At 40.7% G+C, this 17,126-nt stretch overlaps 1 protein-coding gene across 1 annotated transcript; it reads right to left on the reverse strand.

Moving 5' to 3' along the window:
- Window positions 1-9,319: 9,319 nt before the first annotated feature.
- LOC140066061 (opioid growth factor receptor-like protein 1) lies at window positions 9,320-16,671 on the reverse strand. Its single transcript, XM_072113613.1, has 8 exons — window positions 16,598-16,671; window positions 15,610-15,678; window positions 13,427-13,516; window positions 13,183-13,249; window positions 12,275-12,353; window positions 10,979-11,045; window positions 10,624-10,772; window positions 9,320-9,718 (listed from the first exon to the last, which is right to left on the reverse strand). Exons 1-8 carry the CDS (start codon window positions 16,598-16,600, stop codon window positions 9,490-9,492), a joined length of 753 nt encoding a protein of 250 aa, XP_071969714.1. The 5' UTR covers window positions 16,601-16,671; the 3' UTR covers window positions 9,320-9,489.
- Between the last annotated feature and the right edge of the window lie 455 nt (window positions 16,672-17,126).

The raw sequence follows: 17,126 nt of genomic DNA on the forward strand, positions 1-17,126 counted from the left end.
GTAAAGACCATAATTCCAAAGCTAAAGTGTTAAAATGTGCTGCTATCGATCATGTACCCCCAAATACAAAAGGGGGTGATAGAAATAGAATACTCCTTCAGAAAGAAGGAAGGTGGAGACTAAGAGCTAATGCATTGGGTCCACTGGGCCTGAATGACAAGATATTAGTATATTTCTTTAAATAGCAAGTTAAGATGTCAAGCTATGTAAAAATAAGCATAGGTAGATGTTCTGGTGTTGAGTAAGAATAAACTTAAATATAGGGTGATTTGTTGTCACTCAGAAGGGCCTGCCCAAGAAGTGCAAGAACATATCCTAGAGTTTTGTTTATATTCTGCACATATGTTTGTACCTTTGCACTTTTTGTACTTTTTGAGTTGTACTCTGATCAATGTCTTCCTGTGCAGTTTATAGTTACTTCTCTTTTAGAAGAACTAATATTCCACTTGAGCTTTATATATGGTTGTACCCATAGCTGTGTAAGTTTTCCTCCACCCTTTCCCTCTAGCCTTAGGCCCCTTTCACACTTGCATTGCAGATCACTGACATTTTTGCCTGCCTTTTTGGTGAGCTTTTGGTAGGAGTCATTAGCATTTTTTTCATGTGCGTGTTGTTTGCGTTTTTACTATGTTTTTTGTGTGTTTCTCATGTGCATGTTTCAAATCACATGTTTCTTTAATTGGTACTTTAAATGCCACTTCCTGCCTTTTTTTTCATATCACCTTGCAACCCACCCATTTAAGCATATGTCCCCCAGTATATAGGTAGCCCAAAACATGCCTCTGCATATAGGTAGCCTAAAACATGCCCCAGTGTATAGGTAGTTCCAGCACATGTAGCACAGCAAAAAAAACCCAAAAAGAATACTCACCTACCTCTGCTCCCTAGATCTTCCTTGTTTCTGTGTTTATAGCTAGCACCGGAAGATTACCCATGTTTATAGCCAGTCCCAGTACATGCCCCCACTATATAGGTTGTCCTGACACATGTCCCAGTATATAGTTAGTGCCCACACCTGGCCCCCAGTATATAGGTTGCCTATGCTGCTGCCCCCTAGTATATACATACCCCAGGCACATGCCTCTGGCATATAAGTAGTCCCAAAACATGTCCCCCAGTGTATCGGTAGCCCAGGCACATGCTTCCTAGGATATAGGTAGTCAAGCCACATTCTCCCTTTATATATGTAGTCCATCACATGCCCCCAGTACATAGTTACCCCAGACACAATCTCACTGTTTAGAGGTAGCCGAGCACATGCCTACAATTAATAGGTAGTTCCAGCACTTGTCTCCAATATATAGCTACCCCAGACTAATACCCCACAGTATATAGAATTCCCTGCTCCCAGTATATTGGTATCCCAGTCACATTTCCCCTGTATAAATGTAGCCCTTGCCTCCAGTATATAGGTAGCCCAGGCACATGCCTTTAGTATAAAGGTAGTATAGCACACGTCCACCAATATATAGGTAGTCAAGAAACATGCCTCCCAGTTTGTAGGTACCCCAAGAATATTCTCCTTGAATATGGGTAGTCCAGCACATGAAGTACAGGGAAAAATATACTCACCTACCTCCGCTCCCTGAAGTTGCCACTTCCTTGCTCCCACTTTGTTCAGGGTACGAGTGAATGCCAGCATCCTCCTCTCTATAATGCAGGTGCCATCTAAGCGACAGTGGCAGCCTGTGGGTCATACAATGGGTGCAGGCAGTGGTATCATTGCTACCTGCATCAAGTGATCAGCTGTGTTGGCACTTGCATAACCAGAAAATACATTAAGAGCTCCCTAAATCTCATAATATATCACTGAATTGTTTCTCATTTATTCATATTTAACAGCGGCAAATCCTAATGAATTTAGATATCACAGCACCCTCAGTATGTATGTAGCCAAGCACATGCTCCTCGTATATATGTAGCCCAGCACATGCCCCTTGTATATGTGTAGCCCAGAACATGTCCCAGGTAAATATGTAGCCCAACACATGTTCCCAGTTTATAGGTAGTCCTAATACATGCCGCCAGTGTATAGGTAGCCCAGAACCTACCATTAGTATATATGTAGTCCCAGCACATGCCCCCAGTATACTGGTAGCCTGAGCACAGGTCCCCAGTGTATAGGTAGATCAAGCACATGCCCAGGAGTATATATGTGGCACAGGCTAATCTACCTATTAAGGTAGATCTGGTGGCAGGTTCCTCTGATCTATAGTAGCATAGCCCTTTTAGGGTTAATCCTTTAGTGGCCCAAATCTTTTATACATTTTAAATGCCCCTAATATGCAAATTTACAAAAGAGGCTACTTGGGTGTGGAGTAGCTGGAGCCGAGGCTACACAGCGCGGCTACTCCATGTCCCAGTAGCCTATTGCGTTTGCCTACCAAAGCATCTTCAGTGCGCAGCTATGAGGAGCTGTATGCACTCATCTGCCGCAAAGCTGTGTTCTGCGCATGTGCATTAGCTCCGGCTTCGGAGCCACGACCGTGCAGCCGGTGGCTTGTACTCTGTGCATGCGCAGAACCTGGCTTCATGAGCTGTGTGCTTAAGATGAATTTGTAGGCAGCATGCAAGATGGTACTGGGGCATGGAGTAGCCATGGTGTATAGCCTCAGCAGCGGCTACTCAACGCCCCAGTAGCCTCTAGTAAATTTGCATATTACTGTAAAGGCATTAAATTTTATAAAAGATTTGGGCCAGAAATTGAAACTTTTTACCATGTTTGACCAACAATTTGGAATTTTCAGATAAATCAGGTGCAGCAGTGTAAAATTCTGTCACTGCGAACTTCGTAGAATGGGTGTAAAAGTTGCAAATGTTGGTGCAATTACGCAAAAAAGTCGCAAACATACATAAACACGAATGGATAATTAAGCCTTTATAATTAGGTATTATTAGGCATTATTATTCCCATAATGTAACATGGAAATGAAGGACTTATTAGTATTGTCTACTTTTACTAAAGTAAAAAAAAAAAAAAATTATTAAATATATATAGTAGAGTGGCTGATGGAGAAGCACATTTCGATCAGGCAGATGGAAATTCACACCTAGGGAAAGGGCTGATTCACATGGGCCTTTTTTATTAAAATTTCACTCAGTGATTTCTCACTGAATCCGTTCTGGCTCATGGACACAGACAGATTGGTTTTCTCTTCCTGGCTTCGGTGATTTTTCACTTACTGAACCATTTAACGCTTCAGTGTTTTTCACTGATCAGATGTCAATTTAGAACCTGTTCTTTTTTTGTTCACCAACAACATTGGATCAGTGGAAAAAAGCTGAATTGTAGAAAAGTCCATTAAAAGACGCTTAAACGTCATTTTTTTGATCAGGATAACGAAACACCTACTAACATCACTACGGCAAACGTGCTCAATGTGCGGGGCCAGTCATATCTCCCTATGAATACTTTGTTCCAATAACAGCTCTCCATGACATGTCTCATGGAACTTCAAGATGCACAAACACAAGAAAATTTTCCTGTACAACAGGCTGCTAATTTTATAAATGCATCGAATCGGAAATTTTATCCAGTAATTCCAGAGCTAATGTAATGGATCTATTCCAACATAATATAGAAAGAGATTTGGCGCTTTTATTTGAACAACAAACTAAAAACAAAGAAACTGACAATCTCACATCATCGGAACAACGTGCCATAAAAGATCTACAAGCAAATCCTTACATAGTCATACGTCAATCAGATAAAGGGGGCACTATAACTGTACTGGATAAAGAATTGTACAAGCGGGAGATAACAACAATGTTGCAAGACACAACTACGTACAACTCAGTAATAGGAGATTCAACTAACCAAGTAAAATTCCATCTGAAAAGAATATTACAAGAAGCAGTAACTTTAAACATCTTTTCAGAAAGAACAGCTGATATCATGTTACCAGAATACCCAAACACACCGATCCTGTACACCTTGCCAAAAACTCAAAAGAATATTTTTCCTCCGCCACTAAGGCCCATAATCTCTGGGGTGGGTTCCACAACAGAAAAAATTGCAGCATGGCTGGACGATATACTACAACCATTTGTTAAGCACACACCACAATACATAAAGGACACATTTAAGGTGTTACGAGCTGTAAATACCATACAATGGAAAGAGAAATATGTATGGGTAACCTGCGATGTGGTTGCTTTATATACGTGCATCCCACACACATCAGCGGTTCAAGCGACGGAACATCACCTCAGGAATTACAGCAACTTTTCTATGGACTTAATTAATTATATCTTGGATGTACTAATGTTTTTGCTCAGTAATAACTTTTTTTTGTTTTGATGGAACATTCTACTTTCAACAGCAAGGCTGCCCTATGGGAGCAAAATTTTCTCCAATGTTAGCTAATTTATATATGTCATGTTTCGAAGAAAAATATTTGTACAATCTCAATAATCCTTTTGTATCTCAAATCATAAGGTACGGCCGCTATATAGATGACTGCATAATGATATGGTCGGGTGCTCAAGAAGACATATCAAAATTCATTCAGTATCTCAATACAAATACATTAAATCTAAAATTTACCTTTTCTTATTCTCCACCAATATTTCTTTCCTAGACATCATGTTAATTGGCGACACAGTAAAAGAATGCATTCACATCGATCTTTACAGGAAACCCATATCAGGGAATACCTTATTACATGCATCTAGCAGTGTTACACGTAATCTTCCTAAGGGTGAGTACATAAGAGCGAAACGAATTTGCTCAGACAACAGCACATATGAGAAAGCAACCAAATTAATCTCCAAACGGTTGCAGGATAGGGGGTACAACAAAAATCACATAAATAGAATAGAAACACTAATTAATACCCTACCAAGAATGAACTATATGGGTAAAGAGAACACCAAGAAAAGAGACAAAGCAAATAATACTGAATCCATCACCTTCAGCACTATGTACAGTAAACAGTACAATCAAGTAATAAAAGTAGTTAAAAAACATATACCCATTCTATATCAAGATGACAAATTGTCTCAAATTTTAGACAAAGGAATAAAATTCGTGTCTAGAAATGAACCCAGTCTAGGTACCATCCTGTCCCCCAATACAGGCAGTCCCCGGGTTACATACAAGATAGGGTCTGTAGGTTTGTTCTTAAGTTGAATTTGTATGTAAGTAGGAACTGTATATTTTATCCAACAAAAGGTAAAGCGTCTCCGCACCGCTCAAACGATCCGGTGTGTACCCACGCAGGTGCGCTCCATGGATAGAACAGATGACCGGAAACAAAAGGGTAGTACGCTGCTGCTGTAAGGTTCCGTAACGGGGTTGCTCAGCCTGAATATCCAAAGAGGGATCCACAATATGTAAGCAAACAGAGTAAGGCGGCACTCACCGAATCTGTGGAACAACTTTCTTTATTCAGCAGACGTGATAGTACAGGGGGGACGCTGGAGCCATGCGGCGACGGGCCGTTTCGCGCTTACTAGCGCATCTTCAAGCCGTTTACACGGCTAAACGGCTTGAAGATGCGCTAGTAAGCGCGAAACGGCCCGTCGCCGCATGGCTCCAGCGTCCCCCCTGTACTATCACGTCTGCTGAATAAAGAAAGTTGTTCCACAGATTCGGTGAGTGCCGTCTTACTTTGTTTGCTTACATACTGTATATTTTATCATTGTAATCCCAGCCAGAACTTTTTGGTCTCTGTGACAATTGGATTTTAAAAATGTTGGGTTGTCATAAGAATCAGGATTAACACTAAAGCTTCATTACAGACACCTGTGATAACTGTTACAGCTGATTATTGTAGCCTAGGACTAAAGCACAATAAATTACCAATATCCAGAGGTCCGTTTGTAACTAGGGGTCGTATGTAAGTTGAATGTTCTTAAGTAGGGGACCGCCTGTATATTCTCCTCTGTTAATAATGAACAAAAAACCTGGTTAAAATACACGGGGAGTTTCAAATGTGGTGGTGCTCGCTGTAACTTATGTCAAAAAATACCCAAAAGTTCCTTTTTTTTATCAGCTACTACCTCCAAAACATATCCCATCAAATCTCATTTGAATTGTGAGAGTGATCATGTTGTGTACTTGGCCACATGCACACAGTGCAACCAACAATATGTTGGCTGCACATCAAGAAAACTTAAAAAGAGAATTGCAGAACACATCTTAGCAGCAAATAAACACGGCAGCCAAATAAAAACAAATATATCAGGTCTCTCTAAACACTTTCACGAACAGCATGAAGGAAATACCTCTTACCTACAAGTCATTCCTATCGAGAAGGTATATGATGTATATATGTATATATATTAAATGATGTATATATATTAGATGTATATATATTAAATGCATTTGTATGTTATACATTACCATTGTTTTGTTACGTATCAGTGATCATGTGATGCAGCGCTGCACTTCCGGTCAATCTATCGTATGCTTAAATACTTTGTGCTGCAACATATCACTAGGCTACGACTAAGGGCTGATGTTAGTCCGAAACGCGTCAGACCGATAATGTTTTAGGACGTCTTTATGTTTTTAAAGATTATCAAATAAAAGTGGAATTTTTAATCTAACAAACAATCATCTTCTTTGCCTGGATGCTGGACAACCCGTTTCCTTTTCCTTGAAGTTACCGCTGGTCCCCGCACAGCACGTCCGAGCAACGGCTCCATACCAAGGCGGACATCTTAAAGGGGTGAGCTGAAGAATTATGTTTTTCCTTTTTCCATTGAAAGACAGTAAGACATCAGTGACAAATTACAGAAGCCAGGGAGAGAAAAGAAAGTTCTGTGGAAGTTGAAATTTTGGGTGTTTTCCTGTATTAGTCAGCAACCGGCATAAATAGCTTCTGAAGAATATCTATGGTGGCCCCAAACAGGTTGTACTAAAGCATTGACATGTGTTTTGGGGGTTCCAGGCAGTAGGGCAACACCTGGTGTGATGGGGTTGAGGTCAGTTGCACCCTAATTGTACAGTGTGGACTATGATTTTCATTGTGTGGCTGTTGCATTGGTGGAGCTACGCTTTGGCACATCTTGCAGGATGTAAAGGGCCAGTAGCCTAATGTTAGAGACCCTTATAAAAGACTCGCAGGAGGAGATTTATCATTAGGCAGGATTTATGTGCCTGTTTTTTGACTGTTTTAGGTGCTTATCAGAACTCATTGTAGTGGCTTGACTGCTAGATTAATCTGGAGAAAAAAATCACATATATTCCCACAACTCATTCTATACTTTTTCCTATCCCTGAAAGGGCAGTTCTCAAAATTCTGCTCAATTTTATTGCTCACAATGTTGTGATTTTTTTCTTTGCCGCGTGATCAGTTAAAGACTTCAACATCTGGATATCTGCCAAATGTAACACAGGAAAAACTTAGGCACCGCGGTATTGGCATGGAGTGTGTCTTTGACGCAATAAAACCCCACAAATCCACCAGAAAAAGTTTCAAAAAGAAGACCAAGAAAAAAGAAAAGACTGGTGTTTGCTGAAGAAAACAGTTTGCTGCTTCTTGAAATTTTTGCCATGGGTCTAATGGAGGAATATGTGAAATGTTTCTGATAGGAGGAAATCATTGCAAAACCAAAAGGTTATACCCAAACAAATCTAACACTGGGCATCAGGACCACTATCAGTAATGTACTGGCAGTACTGACGCTTTACTGTTCCCCTTTCTTTAGTGCTGTGACCCATGTCATGTAGGTTTTAACTGGAACTTGGAAGATGTAATTTGTTCTGGAGCCAATGGCAGCAGTAGAACCTCCCTATGACATCCACTTGAGGCTCTGACCTGTCCTATGTTTGGGGAGTTTCAGCTACTCTATCCAACGGAAAGGACATTAAGACGTTCTCAGGGGCAGGCAGGGAGATTCCAACCAAGAGGTTAAAGAGAATCTGTCACCACACTAACCCTCCCAAGCCCACTAACAGTACCTTCTTCTGTAACACGTACATCCTCTGGAGGTGTTTTCAGCATATTTCTAGGTTGCAGCATGAATGAAAACTCATCTTTCATTCTTTTGTAGGAAGTAGTCAGACAGTCAGGCAACCCCACCTCCTGCAGTCATATAACGCCACCTCCTGCTGTCATGTAATCCCTCCTCTAGCTGTCATGTAACTCCGCCTCCTGCAGTCATGTAACCCTGCCTCCTGCTGTTAGTCTGCTCTGTCCGCTCCATGCATCTGGCCCAGACCTCTGTAGTGATATCTTGCCATACACATGAAGGAAATATGTGTCAATTAATATTTCGGCTACATGTTTTCCCCTAATAATTCTATCCAGGCTGTTATTGTGTCAAAGACCACGGGATGGCACCACAGCAACCGGAAGCAATTAAATAACTCCCAAATGATTCGTATCCTTCCTCATTTCATCACAAGCAGGTGGGGCTGGGGGGATTTTGATCTAGAAAATAGATTGATGGTGTATTTCTGCTTCGATGTATTCCGTATGTATGATAACACCTTTGTTTGTAAGCACTGTCCATTCTGATAGTAAACCTTCAATTTATTAGGAGCCTTTGTGTGTTCTAACAATTACATAAGGGAAGATACCTAAATTGTTTGCTTAATTAGTGAGTCTAATATTCTATTTGGGCATAGTCTAATACAAGGGGGGTCATTTACTAAGGGCCCGATTCGCGTTTTCCCGATGTGTTACCCGATTTGCGCCGATTGTACCTGAATTGCCCCGGGATTTTGGCGCACGCAATCGGATTGTGGCGCATCGGCGCTGGCATGCATTCGACGGAAATCGGGGGGCGTGGCCGAACGAAAACCCGACGGATTCGGAAAAACCGCCGCATTTATGACAAAAAATGTGTAGCGAAAATTACACTTACCTTCACCAGGTATAGGCCGATGAATTTCAGGGCATTCCAGCGCGCCTCCGGGGAACTTCAGCGCAGCAGCGCCACCTGGTGGACGGCGGAGGAACTAACTTAGTGAATCCCGGCCGGACCCGAATCCACCGCAGAGAACGCGCCGCTGGATCGCGAACGGACCGGGTAAGTAAATCTGCCCCAAGGTGTCTTATCAGCCTGATATATGATGAGCGGTGGCAGCTAAAATCACGTTTTGGAAGGCAGAGGACAGTTTAGTCTGACCTGGCAGGCTCCCTTCCTGAACCTAAGTCCATGATCCATGATGAGTGCATTTGAAATATTTCAGCCTACCTGGCAGACTTCTTTCACAAAAATAAGGAGAATCGTGCTGTCTATGACAGGGGCAGGCTGTCATAGACCTTAGGCTGTATAAAAATAATGGTTTGACATTCTTGGGAAAAGAGGTGGGGTCGCTGCTCTTGGCTTTTAACAATGAGAAATCAAAAAAATAATCATCCAGATAAACTTTTTTATTTGTACTGAACATAGTAAAAACAAATCATTCAAAATCTTTGAGCTATCTTGTATTCTTATTTTATATTCTGATGCTTATTGCCTAATTTCTAAACCAGTGTGTGGAATATTTGGAGGCAGCCAACTGAAGGGCCGACTGTCCATTTTAATAGATTGCTACATACTCTGGTACCTACTGATCAAGTACTTTAGCTCTGTGAGCTCTTTCTTGTCCTTTACTGTGAAAATAAAATGATCTAGTACGCTTTGTTTCACATTGGGTAAGTACTTGTCAAGCAAGGTCTCCTCCAGGAAGAATCTGACTAGGGGGATCTGGAAGTGTTCAAAGCCCATCAACCCCAAACATTTGAGTATCCGGGTGATCCGCAGATTGTTGTGGCTGTTCCTATAAACAGAGAGAGAAAAAAATACCAGGTAAATGTATCCACCTGTTTACAATACAATTGTCGTAATTTAACTCCTGAAATGCCACATGTATTAATAAGTAAAAACCACTAATTATACATGTGACCAGAAGAAAATCCAATAAAATAAAAATGGATGTCCTTCCATATTTCTGGGGATTCAGCATTATACTGAAAAAGACATTGGAAAGCTGTATACAAATCCTCATGTGTAAGGAGTTTCTATGGAAATCATTCTAAACTACAATACATTCAGTAGCTTGGGACATCAAACAAGCCATAAGAGGACAAGCGCTGGTGGAGTCATGATTGTGATCATGCCACTGTCCTGGATGACATGTTCATGGGTGGATTAGAAGAAGGAGAGGCCGGGCCTGAGTGCAGACTTCTCAATGGGGCCCATTTCCCCCTTAAAAAATATAGATATTTGTACATTTACAACCACACACATTGATACACTCGTATGTACAAACATTTATACACTCATAGGGTACATTCATGCAGCTGTATGCCCGCCTGGCGGCAGCTGCGCCGGCTTACGTCTGTGCACTGGAGAGGAGGGGGGGGGGGGTGACCCCTCCCTCTTCCATAGAAAAAAACATGCTCTATCTTTTCCCCGTGTACGGTGTGGATCGGTGCCATACATTTGTAAAAAGTATAAAGTATACTGATCCGACTTACATACAAATTCAACCTAAGAACAAACCTACAGAACCTATCTTGTACGTAACCCGGGACTGAAAGTTTTATTTTATAAACACTTTGGCAATGTGCACACTGTTCTCTATGGGGACATGGGGGGAACCACAAACAGGGTCCCTGATGGCAGGTTCCCTTTAAAGGGGCTAAGTGAAAGAATGTTACCATAACATATAGTAAGACTCACATGTTCAAGTTCTTAAATCTCTCCCTCCAGTTGCCTGTTCTGCCCACTCTTCCAGTAATAGAATCAAGGAGTGTAATGCCATAAAAATTCAGCATTAGCTTGTAGGCTGAGTAAAATCTCCTCCTGACTTCCGGATCGTGCTTCATGATCTAGAGAGAATGTCATAATTTAACAATATTTGACCTCATATTAACAATATTTGACCTAATATGGGGGCAGTTGCATTGCTTTAGTTGATTGGATTGCACATCCCCAAATTCCCCTCTACACATAATCTATTGCTGGGTGGTAATACTGTAGATTGGCTATGGTAACGCTTGAGGCAAAATATGGTTATTTTATCGTTGTCATATACCTGAATCTCATCCATAGTCAGTGGTTTGGCACTTGAATTTCTTCCTGGTTCTTTTAGTGGAAAAAGCCTACAATTCAAAAAGGAAAAAGCATGATGTGCTGATCTGAACATACAAGCCCAATCCAGTGCTTTCACTAGTGTATCTTCAGGTTGTTAAAGTCTAGGAGAAAGAGGTACTATACAGAAGTAGCTATGGTGGATTTTCATATGTGCAGGCACCCAGGGCCTTCGGCTTCTGATGGGTCCACTCCCACCCAGACTGGAGCCCCATATGAAGATGTGTATCATAGGACGCAAAATAATTCAGTGGCACCGCTGCTGCGGAATACAAATGTGTACTTGACACTGACACTGTCATGTACCTGTCTGCCAGCCCTGACCACTGAAATGGAGATCGGGTGAAGCCCTGATGAAGCATTGCACCCGATCTCCTAGAGACCAGAGCCTCCACACTGCTCTCCTCTCCCTGGCATCCCGAAAAGTGTTTCTCCAGGACCTTGAGTGGAGTAAGAAGCATGTGATGCTTCCTGCATCCACAACTAGGTCTCTTGTGCTGCCAGCTTGGACCAGGTAGGAAGAATTTTGTGTGTGTCTCTCTATGATTGCTGGCTACTCTGTGGGGCATCCCTATGACTACTGGTACTCTGTGGGGCATTCCTGTGACCACTGGCTACTTTGGGGAATTGCGGTTATGGGTGGCTACTCTGAAGGCATCCCTGTGACTGCTGGTTACTCTGGGGGAGTCCCTGTGATTGCTGGCTACTTTGGGGGGCATTCCTGTGACTGAAGGCTACTCTGTTGGGCATCTCTGTAGATGCTGGCTACTCTGGGTGGCATCCCTGTGCCTTCTGGGTACTGGGGGCCAAACATCTGTTGTGGAAAATTAATTACGCGGACTGCAACGCTGTTGTAAAGTGGAATAGAACCTACAAACAAAGTTACAAATTTAGCATTACACGGAGTATAATAAACAGCATAGTCTGCCTCGGGCATGCCTCTTGCTCCTGGTGCAACAATGTTTCTGTCCGAACCCCTTTCCTCTGCTGCCTGTGCCACCCTGTCCTCTTGCATAGCAGATCCTGTTCCTGCGTCACACTGTCCCAGGGTATAATTTGCTAAAATCATCCCTAGACAAGCATATGTTCACACAAATTCTTCTGTAGAAGATTATTCTGTTCTACCATGTCACCTGTGGAGTGATCTTACAATTACATAATAGTGAACACACCCTAGCGTTTTCCAAATGGAATTTGACATACACAGCAAAATCTGCATTGGGCACCTTGATAAACTCACCATTGTATATAGGAATGATTCCTCTCCAATCTTTCATAGTCAAATTTCCAGTAGGTCAGTAGCTCATCAATGTATACCCCTGCAAGAGAGATACGTCAGCCAGTATTCTCAGAGAGCACTCGTACCGTAGGAGCAATCAGACTCCCCAGGGTTAAGGTAACCTGGGGGGAGGAATTGGGGTGGTTGGGGGGTGCAAAAAAAATTTGTAAAAAAAATAAATAAGTTTAAAACACCCCTTTTTCACTAGAACTGATATAAAAATAAACAAATAAAATCATAAAAATAAACAAATATAATAACAATTATTCCCTAAGGTGAACCCTGTAATGGAAAATAGCAACAAAATGTCAGAAATGGTCATACAGTCCCAAAAATGTACGAAATGGTAGCAATGAAGACTCATCTAACAAAAAATGAAGCCATCAGATGATGTTGAAAAAAATAAAAAATGTTTGTACAGAAAGTTTAATTTACTTAAAATATATTAAAACCTGAATAAATTTGGTATGCCCATTATTGTAACAACCCAAAGAATAAAGGAGACAAGTAATTTGGAGTGTACACTGAAAGCCATAAAACGAAGGTACAAACGTGCCTTTTTAACAATTTTTTTGCTGCTTCATAGTAACAATTTCCTCTGGTATCAAAATAAAGCTTTATTGTATTGTATTGTATTGTAAAGGTATGGAATATTAAATACCATCACTATGAAGTACAACTTGTTGCACAGAAAACAAGCCCTCGTACAGCTCTGTACATGGAAAATTTTTAGCTTACATGGAACATAGAAAATTTTCGATTTTTGAAAGTGGAGAGTAAAAAAATGAAAACACAAAAACAATAAAGTCGTTAAGGGGTTAAAGCTTAGAAACCCAGAATGTTTACTGGACCTTCTATACAATACTGACCATTTGGTTTAAAGGGCTGCTTGTTTCTGTAGAAATCCAGATTAGGTGTAAGGTTTAAAGTCTTGTCCTAGGAAAATCATAGAGATTTTCTCTCAACATTGAATAAAACTCCCCAATATTCCACATTTATTAATTTCAAACAAAGGGAGGTGTTTGTTACCAGAGAGACTCAATAGTATGAGGGAAGGAGGACCTTATATCTAGCTCTTTTCTTAAGAAAGGAATGGGAAGTCCTAAAACTTACGCTGCTATATGAGAAGTTTTTTTCATGATTGTAACCACCGCAGCAGTCTAATAGTGTCGGTGAAGAGTACAGCTGTCTTATTCTGACCTGCTATGTGAAATGAAAGAAAATAAGTCACATATTCACAAATATAGGCTCAATATAAGAGCATAGTATAATAGTATATAAAACATTGGGGCAGATTTATCAAGTTGTCTGAAAGTCAGAATATTTCTAGATGATCATGGCAACCAATCACTTCTCAAATTTCATTTTACCAGTGCTCATGAATATTTTAAAGGGGAGCTGTGATTGGTTGCCACGGGCAACAAGAAATATTCTGCCCATTGTATGGCACATTGCTTTCATCAGAGATATGTGGCTGTACATGTTTAGGTGTAATGGAACATTTCTGTCTCTTTGCCACTGCTTTCAGTGGCTATAGAAAATCTTGTGGGATGTATTGAATCAGTTATAAATCAGATTGGTTTTATGTATGGTATTTGCCAAATGTACCTTTTATTTGTGGATTATATAGTTGTGCATTTATGCTTCCTGTTTTGGCCATGCAGAGATACCTTTGGGTATGTTGTTACCTGTGATAGTGAAAAGTAACATTCAAGCTCTGCAGCTTTTGCAATAGCTCTGGGCAGCTCCAACATCCCGAAGAGCTTTATTCTCTTTGAGCCGTGCTGCTCCACTGGCCATCCCTTCTGGTAGGAATCATATCAGAATTTCGGTTTGGTACTTCTAGCAGTCACTAATCAGAGGGCAGGGGCGGTGGAACAGTTCATTGCAGAAAGCAAAAAACTCCTCAGGCTGTAAGACCTGCCTACAGCACTTACGGTAGCTGCAAACCTGGATTAACAGTTCACTTTTCACAGTCCTGCTGCTACTTACTACATAAATCAATTGTTACACAGCTCTCCAGGACCAATAGCCTAGTTATTTTCAACTTTGTCAAACGTTTTCAGAATCTGGACAATACCTTTAAGTTTTTATAGCATTTTTAAATACATTTTTATATTTTGATGTATCAAAAGTTGAAAAATTAATTATATGTTTCTTTGTTGTTGTTTTTGTTCTTGCAGTTTATGAAGCCAAAACCTGGATTGTGTTATAAAAAGAGAATAACTCTATTCCTTTTTTTGGCATCATAAACTGTAAAAAAATAGCTGAAACCATGTACAGTCCCCTACTTAAGGACACCCGACTTACAGACAACCCATAGTTACAGACAGACCCTTCTGATCTCTGGTGAAGCTCTCTGGATGCTTTACTATAGTCCCAGACTGCAATGATCAGCTGTAAGGTGTCTGTAATGAAGCTTTATTGATAATTCTTGGTCCCATTACAGCAAAAAATGTTTAAACTCCACTTGTCACTGGGACAATTTTTTTTGTCTGGATCTACAATTATAAAATATACAGTTTCGACTTACATACAAATTCAACTTAAGAACAAACCTCCGGACCCTATCTTGTACGTAACCCGGGGACTGCCTGTATTGTCTTTTTCCTAGATGATGGGAGTACATATGTTAAATATTTGTTTCTTAATTTGATTCTGTAACAGGGAGGATTTAGGGCAAGGCATAAAGCAAACCTGTCACCAGGAATGTCATTTTTAGCTGGTGACAGGTTCTAATTGCCTATGCTATGCAGATTTCAAAAAAGCCATTGTCAGCATACTTTATATAAGTACCCTGCTAGCATCATGAGGTGAGTCCCAGGGTAGGAGCAGCTGCAGCCTTTGTGTGCCTGTGTCTCCTCATGTATTCTTCCTCTCCTCCACACCACCTGCCTGCTCAATACACATACTGTATGAAGTAGAGAGGGGTGATGGACCTCTATGAGTGTGAAGCAGAGAAGACTCACATAGGCTCACATAGGCACATACAGGCTGTAGCTGCCCCCTTCCGCATGCCACATGCTGCTGGCAGTAAGACAGGTAATGTGAATTAAACTCATATAAAGTACTGAAATGATTAAGAAAGCTGACATTTTTCAAAATCAGCACAGCAAAGGCTATTGGAACCTGTCACTAGTTATTCATTTGTATGTAAAATATTCGACTGTGATTTAATGCTAAAAAATTAGAAATTTCTGGATAACTTTGTCCATAATTGGAAGCCCACTTTTTGACCTTTGTTCATGAATGCTATCGAGAATACTATACTATTGAGAATATTAAAGAGCTATTACATCTTGTGGGTATCTGTCTCTGTCCACCTGGAGGTTTCTTGCTGCAGTAGATCTTGGATTTCGGTGAAGCTGTGGGAGACAAATGAGAAGATCCCGCATGTATGTAATATAAATAACATGGAAATATGAGATGGGAAAAAGCTACAATTTAAAAAAACTAACTTTAATCAATTTTTGGAAAAGAATAGTTTAAGTGAAAACATGACACTTTATATATACTGTAACTGTGCACAATAGACCTCAAAGGGGGCCGTGAATTAGCTGCTGTTTTTGCGGATAGCTCACGGTTGTGTGCATGAGGCCAAACTGTAAGCAAAAAAAACCTGATCAGTAAATTGAGATGTAAAATACCTCAACTTACAGCAACTTATAACTGATATGAATTTTCAGTCACATTTTACTGCTAGGACATCTGTGAACATTTCACAAACTGTGCGTGAGGGCATTTTTCTTGGCATTTTCAGAAAATCCTTACGGTATGTGATATCACTGGCTCTTGTCTCTGACACATATGACATGCAGTAGTTCTGGCACAGGGGGAGTGTTGTGTCTGCACCTTCTGCTAATGTGAAATGGCTGATGACAGCGAACAATAGACTTCATTCCACAGCACAGCACATAGAGGTAAATACTGGTGACATACACAAAGGTTCCCCTATTCAGGCACTTGCATCATGTACACCAGGAAAGCTTTGTACAGCCTGAATGTGGCCATAGACTTACACTTTTAGAGTTTCCACCCCTGAAAGCTGGGACAGCAGTGTGTGTAGAACTTGTCATACTATACGGAAAAGCTTCCAAAGAATCATCGGACCCAATCATGTTCTCATCCCCTTCATTACATGAAGTAGAGCTGCACTTGTCTATTACACAAGTCGTATAACAAGGTGGCTTTATATAGGACTGTCTTCTTCTACATCTGTACACAGATATATAACTACCTGCAACAAAGTTTTGTGAATCTATGAATTAAAAAAGAAACTCTTACCATGGTTTCGCACAGAGTTTGGTCTTTTGTTTTTCTTTGCTTTCTGTTTCCATGAAAATCATAATCCCCGCCCTTTAAAGGGACAGGAGTGCCCACAATCATTATATAGAGATGTAATCTGTGTCAATGGAACGCCTATACTCCTATGTAAGGCCTATAATCTGTCTGTCATGTAGAGAGAACTCTGTCCACGGGCATAAACTGGGATATTTAGATTTAATGTGACAATACAAAAGGCATTGCAGGTAATTATTAATCTATAACATCTTGGGTACTTATGAAGCATATGTGGAGGAATAGCCACTGATAGTACCAGATCACCTATATCCTATGAGGGACATCTGGGCCACTGAAGAAGCATCCATGACAGACACTACAAGGGAAGCCTGGAGGTCTAGAATGAATTTACTGTAACTTATCTCCTTGTTTAGAATGGTCAGGTAGTTAATGATAACCCAATACTAGGACCCAAAACATTGAATACAATAATGATGGCTTTGATTGTACACTCAACTTCAAGGGGCCACAC

Source organism: Engystomops pustulosus, chromosome 6 (genome assembly GCF_040894005.1).
Source record: "Engystomops pustulosus chromosome 6, aEngPut4.maternal, whole genome shotgun sequence".
Lineage (NCBI taxonomy): Eukaryota > Metazoa > Chordata > Amphibia > Anura > Leptodactylidae > Engystomops > Engystomops pustulosus.